Here is a 10,000-nt window from a genome sequence, read left to right as displayed (position 1 = left end):
CTGCTGTCAGAAAGTGGCAATTTACGAAAATGGCATTTACGATCTGTCCAGGATTTGATTACACTGGGCAAGTGTGTAGAAACTGCTCAAATGAAATCAGGCCTAGTTTTTCACTGTAACAAAACGAGTCTCAGCACTGCAAAAATTGTCTGAAATACTGGTTTCCATACCGAATTTTTGTTAACTGTTCCAAAGGTATATTCTGGTGTGTCAAAAATACATGTTGAAAATAATATTCTGCGCAAAAATGTGTCTTTTGGTTTGTTGCCGTTTACTTTCTAAAGGCATTGATACGTTTTTAATGAAAGACAATAGGCAACAGCTCGAATGTTATACCTTAATGTGTATATGGGTAACATATTCGTATTTATTCAATTGTGTATTATTTGAATTGTTCAGGAGCAGATATATATTATAGATATATATAATAGTTATTCGTTGTAGAGCGCTGTGTTCGCTGTAGGTTTTACAGTACTAATATTTTTAAAGCGCAAAGATAATTTTACGCTTGGAATCTTTTGCATGAAATTCTTTTATTTCACGGAGATAAAAATACGTTAGGACACAGCTGGGAATTTATCAAATATTTGCGTGCAAATAGAAATGTGTGTGCCTTTGTAAAGCAGCGTGGTTTAATTAAATGAAAGAAGGCGTAATTAAGTGAAAGAGTAAAATGGACTTGTTTGCTTTATGGGGAGGCTTAAATCCAGTTAAATTGGTTGCAGGCCTGTTTGGGATATTCGTTCTGCTGTAAAATGACAAAAGCTCGTTTATGGCAGCAATAAGGTGTTATGGCCAGACACCCTGCTGTGAACTGACTTCATTTAGTGGCGGAGAATCCGGACAGACCTGGGAATGTATCTCACCCTGAGCCTTTGCGTAAAGAAAAACTCGCAGGAAATGCTTTGATTTCCTTTTTTCTCCAACAAAAAAACACCCTTTTTTTTCCTAGACAAGATTACTGAGCAGATATGGCTATTTATACTGCTTACTGGGTAGGATTAACCCCCCCCCCCATAAATATTTAAAGACAGCAGAAATCGAGCTTCAAAACAATTCTTTCCTTTTGACAAAAAAAATAATAATCTTAATTTAAATCGGGGGAACGATTTTAAAATGACATCGATCAACGAATCTCAAAATATCCTGACACGTTCAAATATAAATACTGTAAATTGGAGTATAACAAGGTTGTTAATGAGGAAATCATAAGCACCCACACTCGTTAAGAAGCATTTATTTACACAGGGTCGGAGCAGTTTATGATAAAAACCATGATGTAATAGGTTAACACATTGGCAATGAAAATAAACTTTTCTCAATCATTGGGATTCTTTGCACCCTTATGTAACCCAAGGGGGAAGCTGAAAGTGTTGCACAGAGCAGGGCAGACAAATTGATGCTGTTACAGAGGTGGCAAAGTCGCAATTACTCACTGAATTCCAGGTTTTTACACTTTGTGGAGATGACACCAGTTTTGCTGCGTTTCTAGCGGATTATTTAGTTACAGGCATGGGAATTGGGAGGGTGGTTTATGGCGAATAATCTGGAAAGCAGATGACTTTGTTGCATTTTTTTTCCCCCCCATTCCGCAAAGTCTTTTCTTCTGTTTGTTCTGTGCAGCCACGAAAATTCGATCAGGCTAAAATACAGCTCCCCTGTAAGCAAAGTAAAAGAAATATAACATTAAATAATTGTGATTAATATTATAGAATATTGTGCGTTTGTTTAGCGCAAAGTTACGCGCAGATATTGGTAAATTTGCCTGTTTAATTGCCCTGCGAACATTAGCAGATGCGGCTACAAAAGGGTTTTGTTATACATGTGGATTTCTTTATGGGGCTGCTGTTAAGGGCCATTGATTGAGATCCGTAAATAGATCCTAAAAACACCCACCCGTGTTGCAGCCCGTAAATGTGGATTGGCTTGTGTTTCTCCCTGACAGATCTACTTTACAAATAATAAATAAAAAGGGCATAAGGCGAGTCTTACTGCATCTCTCGTTTAAGACTCTACAGATTAAAGGCAAATCAATAAAGGCATTATTCAGCCCTTGAACTAAAACTACAGGCTTTTGAGCGGAAAGTGTCAGTTATAGATTCTGCCAGACAGTGGGATCAGGCGGATTTGGGGGGGGATTTGACTCTCACGGAATCCAGAATCAGGGAATAAATTCGGGGGGGGGGGGGGGGTATTTAATGTATTAGTGAGAGGGAAGCCATGTGTTCCTGTGTTATTAACACCACAACTGTTTTATTCTCTATTCCTTCTTACAATCAAACCCTACAAATGACTTCTGTTTGCCACTCACTGCCTGTTCTGACTCCCCACAAATCACTGGAACGCAATTCTTCAACTTTTTTTCTCTTAAATACAAATGTCTGCCTAAAATCTAAAAAGCTGTAAATAAGTAGAATGAATGGGTAATGTAGGCTGTTGTGTAGTCAGAAGCATTTTGCTGGCTTTCTGAGAGAGGCTGCTGGTTTGCTCAGAGGGTCCCTGGTGCAATGGAAGACCCTCTTGGGTGCTATTTCGCAATCTCAGGCATTCGCTATTGGTCAGTGTGTGATCATATGCTTCTATTTTCTTCTGTCCCTCACTGGCACCCGGCCATCCCCCTTCTGCTAAAACCCAATCTCCGATAAACTACTAATAGCTAAAGCACTTGGACTATAAAACACAACAAATCATAAAGCCAGGAAGCACTGCCGCCTCCTCCCAATGAGTTCCTATTTTGTCAACTCCACTTTCCCGGTAACTCTGCCTGGTGGGCAGGAACCCTTCCTGGGACAGATCCCGTTATATTCCTCAGGATATGCGGATCCATTAAGGCACTATTCCGCCAGCTACGGGGCCACTGGGGTGCAGGACAAGAGCTATGCGCCCAGCCCCTACTTCCAGCAGCCAAACGGAGCTTACAGCCGGACGGCAGCCTGCGACTATGGCGCAGCGGGATTTTATAGGGACAAGGAGGTTTCGTGTGCGCTCTCGTCGCTAGAGGAACAGTCGCAGTTCGGACAGGAGCAGCGCAAAGCGGACTGTGCGCACAGCAAACTGCTGTATGAGGAGCAGGATGAGGCAAAGTGCGCCACTCCAGTGTACCCCTGGATGCAAAGGATGAACTCCTGCAACAGTAAGTTTGCCTGCAACTTGCCCCCTTGGGTACAGATCTTAGTGGGGCAGCTATTAATTGTGTCGCTCCAGAGCTGGGCTGGGGGAATGGCCCCTGCATGTACCCACTCTCCCCCCTTCCAGCCTTGCACTCTCTCCACTCTGTCTCCCCTCTGTCTCCCCTTCCAGCCTTGCACTCTCTCCACTCTGTCTCCCCTCTGTCTCCCCTTCCAGCCTTGCACTCTCTCTCCCCTCTCTCCCCTCTGTCTCCCCTTCCAGTCTTGCACTCTCTCTCCCCTCTGTCTCCCCTTCCAGCCTTGCACTCTCTCTCCCCTCTCTCCCCTCTGTCTCCCCTTCCAGTCTTGCACTCTCTCTCCCCTCTGTCTCCCCTTCCAGCCTTGCACTCTCTCTCCCCTCTGTCTCCCCTTCCAGCCTTGCACTCTCTCCACTCTGTCTCCCCTCTCCCTTTTCCACTTTTGCACTCTCTTTGTCAGCCTTATTTCCTTCTGTCTATTTCTCTTCCTAAAGTTACGCGTTTCTGCCTTTGTCTACTTACTTTTTGCGACTGTACCACTGCCTCTGTGTCGGTCTCTCAGCCATAAAGACAGTATATTGTTTATATATACATAGACTGGGAGATGGGCCATTATACACCATTACAGGAATGTTCAGTACAATGGAGCAAGGATTTATGGGCAGTTGTACTCAGTCAGGTCCCCCCATTATACACAGGGAGCTTGTTGGTTTGTCTGGTAAGGGCAGAGCTGCAAACATTTCCTATAATATATAATGATATAAGGTGCACAGCTCCTTACTGTTCAAGAGTTGTGACGATCAATACATTTCATTAGAGCTTAAATGCTGAGATCTGTTCTTGTAACCGGTAAAGGGCAGATAAGGCTGCCCCGGCAATGGCCTGTTACACAATACCCCCTCGGTGCCTGCTGGGGGATCCTGGCCTCTAGAGGACCCTGTACCCACAAATCCGAATGGTTCCTACACAATTTATCTATCCTAGATAATAATATCTATCTATCTATCTATCTATCTATCTATCTATCATCTATCTATCATCTATCTATCTATCTATCCATCATCTATCATCTATCTATCTATCTGTCTATCTATCATCTATCTATCTATCTATCTATCTATCTATCTATCTATCTATCTATCTATCTATCTATCTATATCTATCCATCATGCATTAAATCAGATAGTAAAATGAGGGTAAAATAAAACCAGTTAGTAAAATGAAAGCTCAAGGGACAAGTAGCTCCACTGTAGATAAACATAATGTAGTGACTGTAGCAGATAGTAAAAGGTAAGTTAGAGAGTGGAATAAAGGTTGGCAGAGGTTGGGCTGAAACTGTGGGTAGGCAGCTGAACATGGGTAGTGCCATACTGGTAGGAATGGGTAGGCAGCAGTTTAATGCTAATAATTATGTTTCTGGGTCCCTTTTGTAAGGCTGTATCAGTGGGTATATAGCTGAGCCATGGGCATGAGTATAGCAGTGGTGGGTAGGGCTGGAGCAGTCAATGGGCAGTTGGGGTATGGGAAGGATTGTTACAGTGACTAAATCAATGGGACATGGGGAGGACTGTAGTGCTAGTTAGACAGCTGGGGCATTGTGCTTTAATAGCTGGTAGATGAACTGTAGCAGTGGGTAGGTGATACTTTGCCTATGAATAGCACTAGCAGTGTGTAGAAACTTCTATTAGTAGAACAGGCAATGAGTAGCAATCTGGACATTGTTAACACTGTAGCACTGGTCCCTAGCAATGTAAGCATGGTTATGAGTGTAGCAGTGGCACAAAGCTACTCATTGTCGCACACAGCGCACTCTTATTAAATAGCAACAGGAAGTAGTGGGCCCGGGTGGGGGGCTGTGTGGGTGCCTGCCTAATGCCTCTCTCCTCTATACAGGTTCTGTGTTCGGGCCCAGTGGGAGGAGAGGCAGACAGACCTACACCAGGTACCAGACCCTGGAGCTGGAAAAGGAATTTCACTTTAACCGCTACCTGACACGGAGGCGCAGGATCGAAATTGCGCATTCCCTCTGCCTTACTGAGCGGCAAATCAAGATCTGGTTCCAGAACAGAAGGATGAAGTGGAAAAAGGAGAGCAAATTGTTGAATTCTTCAGTACAGAGTGCAGGGGAGGACGAGGAGAAGCCAACTGAGTGACAGTGTGCGCCTCCGCAGCCGCAAAGGGTGACAGTGCGTCACCGCAACATTGCGCACTTCTATCCTTGTACCTTGAATAAATTATTGTTGCACAGACTGGTAAAGGAACCTGAATGATAATCCTCCAACTACCTATATGTCTATCACTGTCTGTCTGCAATATTCCTCCTACACACACATATATATATAGTATATACACTCAATACTACATATATATGTACATGTAAAATCGCATAAACAAAAAAAAAACGCCCACATCCAAGCGTCTTGTCCCATGCACGATTTGGCATAATGATTTTTGCTGTCTATTGTGTGTTTAATTTCTATGTCTACTGAAAGTACAATACTACCTAGCAACAAATTGTGAAATTCTCTATTTTATTATTATTATTTTTTTTTTTAAATGTGTTTGTCGTCTGTGTTTTTTCCTATTTGTAGTTTGGAAAGGACTGATAAACTAGTGGCGCAGCACTGTTAATGTATAATAGTGAATGCTGCGCTGCTGCCCAATGTATATAGGCATCTAATTGTACTATGGAGTAGAAGTCGCTTATATTGGAAGCACAAGCCCAATGTCCAGTCTGTATATTTTAGTACAGAGTCCCCTGGGGACCCGGACTGATCAAACATCCCTTCTCATTAATACACTGGCTTTTTCCCCTGCACTTTCCCCTGCATTACAATCAGCAGGAGCAACAATCAGAAACACAAGGGAGAAAATTCATCTCTAATCCAATTCCATTCTCATGCAGCTAGTCTGGGATATTTCATTAAATGTTATTGAAATGAAACTTGTGGCTTATTTATTATCCTGTATATTTTGGGAATTGGTGATGGGGTCGGGAGGGGGTTAATTGACTTGGAGGCAATAAAAATAACCTGCATTTTTGAGAAAAAAAAAATGTGCCTTTTTTTTCGACGTTCGGTGCCATTATTTTCACATTTACTTCGAGACTATATTTTATTCGACTGGTTTTTATTTTTTCAACGCCGAACAAGAGAGATTCTACTGGTAACAATGAGTTGGGTGAAATGAAGAAATGTCTGTTTACACATACACTATATACAGTGCAGATAGATAGAGATAGATAGATAGATAGATAGATAGATAGATAATAGATAGATAAATATATAAATAGATAGTAAATAGATAGACAGATAGATATAGATAGATAGATTGATAGATAGATAGATAGATAGATAGATAGATAGATAGATAGATAGTAAATATATAGATAGATGTAACATGTAGATGGCTTTACACACCATTGGGTTGGTGCTTTTATCGAGATATACACCCATATACATATATATATACATATATAGATAAATAAAGTCAGAAATGGAAATGCAAGAGTTTCCAGAAATCCCTGATCGTAATGGACACTGGCAATTTCATTCGATTCAATTAGTTTTTACCGGACAGATTTATTTTAGCTCAGTCCTTTGACATATTCTTTTGTTTTATATTACAACGTGCCTTCATAGCTACAAATCCTAGTCTTTTTGAACTCGCCCTAAAATATATTAGAATGAAAGAAATACAAGGCAGGGTTTAAAACAGACCGGAGTTCTTTTATTTTGCCCATAGCAATATTTTATTTTATGACGATTTAAGGGGACGCTAAAATAACGGTAACATGGAGCAGGCAGAGAACAACTATGGGTAAAGGAATAAATCGCTTACATGGTTTTGCTTTTACTTATTATTTGGGTGTTCTTTTAATACAAAAGCGACAATGTATAAATACACAGACAGTTTGAGTTCGGGGCTAAAGAGAAGCTAAAGAATATTTTCCTGGGTGTGTGATTTAGAGCTGCAGTTCCCCGAATTTCCGGTAGGTGTCGCGGTCTGCCAACATGGAGAGAACAGTTTTCCCCAGGATCATTTTTTTTTTTTGGAAGCTGTACATTGACTTGGGCCTAACGATTCTCAGATCGTCATTATTTGTAACCATAGAGCATGGATTACCTCTTGAGGTCATCAGTGAGAATTTACGACTGGTCAACAAAAGCACGTGATTTCCAAACGCACCCACACCCCCATATTTGGCCGCATACATAGCAAAAAGCAAGTACAGTGTATGGGGATAATTCATTAATACATCATAAATCGTGAGGCTCAGGGTGATCCACAAATCAAAGCCTCCCCCCCAAAAAAAAATCACCCAAATGAGTTCCTACTTTGTGAACTCGTTCTCAGGGCGCTATCCTAATGGCCCCGACTACCATGTGTTAAATTATGGGACTGGCAGCAGCAGCAATCTGAGCGGATCATACAGGGAGGCAGCAGGCAGCATGCAGCCCTCGGCTTATGGATATAACTACAATGGGATGGACCTGAGTGTGAGCCGGGCAGCAGCTTCCAGCAGCCACTATGGGGACAGCGCCTTCCCCGGGCAGGAGAGCAGGTTCAGGGCAAATCAGAGCTGCCCCCTGGCGACCCCCGACCCCCTGCCCTGTGCCAAAAGCCACAAAGACGAACTCTCCCCCACGGATCCTGCCACCTCCGCCGGCTCCAGCGCCCAATTCACAGAGGTAGAAGAAACCAGCGCCTCCTCGGAGACTGAGGAATCCAGCACCCCCCGGAGCAGCGCTCCCCCCCGGGCACTACAGGAGAACAGCTCCCCCGGAGCGGCCGGGACAGACGGACAGAACCCGCAGATCTTTCCCTGGATGAGAAAACTGCACATCAACCACGGTACCGCTGCTTTATTCCCCCCTTTCCCACTAAAGGTGCAGGGGGCTGAGAAAAACAAAGCTTTCCATAATACACCTTTACCCCCCCAAACACGATGCCAGGATTATTGGGTTGAACTCAGCCTAGTGATCAGACAGGCGAAATATAATATATATAATATACATTGTGGTACCAATGTTATGCCTACAGCTCTAGCTGCCTGATTTGTATAATATTATATATTAAATGTAAACCTTGGGAAAGTGATACGATATGAGATATTTTATTATCTGCTGATATTAAGTTTATGGGGCCTTTTATGTAGAACAGATAACAGGACAGTAAAATAGAATGTAACAGACAGGGTGTAATAGAGCAGCAGGGATGGGGTACAATGTATAGGGAGTCAGTAAAATAGAGTATATTATTCGGTGGATAAATGTTTTATATCAGTAACTGAATATAATGAGATAGAATTCGTTTTCATTAAGGGACATCATTAAGGAAGATATTGTCTTTCTAAAGAGGGGCTTGTGAGGGGCAAGGAGCAGGCAGGGGTGCTATGATCTCTATAATAACCCCCCCCCCAAAACCTTATTGTCCCCCCCATACAGACATGACAGGTCCGGATGGGAAGCGGGCCAGGACTGCCTACACCCGGTACCAGACGCTGGAGCTGGAGAAAGAGTTCCATTTCAATCGGTACCTGACCCGGAGGAGGAGGATCGAGATCGCCCATGCCTTGTGCCTGTCCGAGCGGCAGATTAAAATCTGGTTCCAGAACAGGAGGATGAAATGGAAAAAGGACAACAAGCTAAAAAGCATGAGCCTTGCGACAGGCAGCAGCGCTTTCCAGCCCTGAGGGCACCGTTGGCCGGGACTCTCTGCCTTGGGCACCTACAGGGCACTTGTCGGCATGTAAAGGGCACAGGACTGCACCCAGTCTCCCATTTCTAGTCGTCTCCCAATGCTCCCAGTAACGTCCTGATTGTTTTGTGACTGTGACACGATGCTGCTTCCGGAGGGAGATCGCATGTTTTCAGAGCTCTTAAATGTTATTATAACTTATTTATAATAAAAAATAAAAGAATTTCAGTTTTTTTTTTATGTTTACTGTTTTTACAATTTTTCGTTGTTGTTGTTTTGCTGTTTCAGGCCAGTTAGGCGGATCGATGCACTAAAAGGCTCGTCTTTTCTATTGTAAAGTCTGTGGTATTGGTCATCATTAGCCCCCCCAGTTTAATAGTAGCCCCCCTGCAAGGTGGCTGATGTCCCCACTAGACTGTAACTCGGTGTTTTGCTTTTTTTATTTTATTTTATTTTTTTCAAGTGACCAATCTAAAGGAGTGAGTGACTTTGTAATGTGTTTAAAGGTACCTGTCCTGTCTGGCTGCCTGAAGATTCCATTCTCCATTTTTGTATGAGTAGTAATAATAAAATATTAAGCTATAAAACACACGACTTGGTGCCCTTGTATTCGATTGCATGTTTGGGAAATGATTATTTGTAGCAGTGCGACAGTTGCAAAGAGAAGGTATCAAATCATGCTTTGTAGTCTGAACTGGGGGGGGGGGGGGGTCTCACAATCACAACAACATTAATTACAATTAGGGCAAACGAATTAGAGAGAAAGTTTAGTGGGAAACTTACCCCAGAGCAGAGTGAAGCCAAGGCATCCCCGTCCCCTTTGGTGATTTGGGCAAAGTAAAGCCCAAGTAGGTATGACATTTCCATGTCAAATGGATTGGGTTTTATGTAGAAGTTCCATGGTACAAATGGCCCAGACCTCAGGCTCAGACCCCCTCACTGGCTCGCAAAAGTCACGTGTGCTCCATAAAGTTAGTTTTATGGTTTTAGGGAGTTGACAATGTACAATATATTTCACAATCTCCAGAATGTTAAGTGACAGTTTAACTGGCTTGTGAGGGGACCGGCAGTGAGAGAGAGAGCAGTTTAGCAGATGCGACTGGGGCAGCAGGCAGTGCACAATCGCAGCACAGGAACACAGCTCAATGTAAGTCC

General features: G+C 42.9%; 3 protein-coding genes and 1 long non-coding RNA gene across 6 annotated transcripts in view; 3 read left to right on the top strand and 1 right to left on the bottom strand.

The window, feature by feature from the left end:
- Positions 1-10,000, top strand: part of hoxb3 (homeobox B3) — a 49,663-nt gene that overhangs the window by 3,083 nt on the left and 36,580 nt on the right. Inside the window, exon 1 of one of the 3 annotated variants that reach the window (XM_012971746.3) lies at positions 9,904-9,992. The exons of the other annotated variants lie outside the window; for them this stretch is intronic. The gene's annotated coding sequence lies outside the window, so the exon portion shown is untranslated. Of the gene's footprint in view, positions 1-9,903; positions 9,993-10,000 lie in introns of those variants that run through there. 3 annotated transcript variants of the gene reach the window in all.
- LOC105945250 lies at positions 1,222-9,880 on the bottom strand. Its single transcript, XR_001168845.3, has 2 exons — positions 9,629-9,880; positions 1,222-1,658 (listed from the first exon to the last, which is right to left on the bottom strand). It is a non-coding gene; the product is annotated as an uncharacterized LOC105945250 (long non-coding RNA).
- On the top strand, positions 2,197-6,089 carry hoxb6 (homeobox B6). The gene is made up of 2 exons (XM_002938020.5): positions 2,197-3,133; positions 5,039-6,089. The coding sequence occupies exons 1-2, from the start codon at positions 2,722-2,724 to the stop codon at positions 5,296-5,298; spliced, it is 672 nt and encodes a 223-aa protein (XP_002938066.1). The 5' UTR covers positions 2,197-2,721; the 3' UTR covers positions 5,299-6,089.
- hoxb5 (homeobox B5) lies at positions 7,426-9,432 on the top strand. The gene is given in 2 exon segments (NM_001101024.1): positions 7,426-7,999; positions 8,593-9,432. Coding segments are annotated over 2 exon segments (777 nt in total). The 5' UTR covers positions 7,426-7,470; the 3' UTR covers positions 8,841-9,432.

The sequence above is a fragment of the Xenopus tropicalis genome, chromosome 10, assembly GCF_000004195.4.
Source record: "Xenopus tropicalis strain Nigerian chromosome 10, UCB_Xtro_10.0, whole genome shotgun sequence".
Taxonomy (NCBI): domain Eukaryota; kingdom Metazoa; phylum Chordata; class Amphibia; order Anura; family Pipidae; genus Xenopus; species Xenopus tropicalis.
The sequence above is the reverse complement of the archived record's forward strand: the minus strand, read 5'-3'. Positions and strand labels throughout refer to the sequence as shown.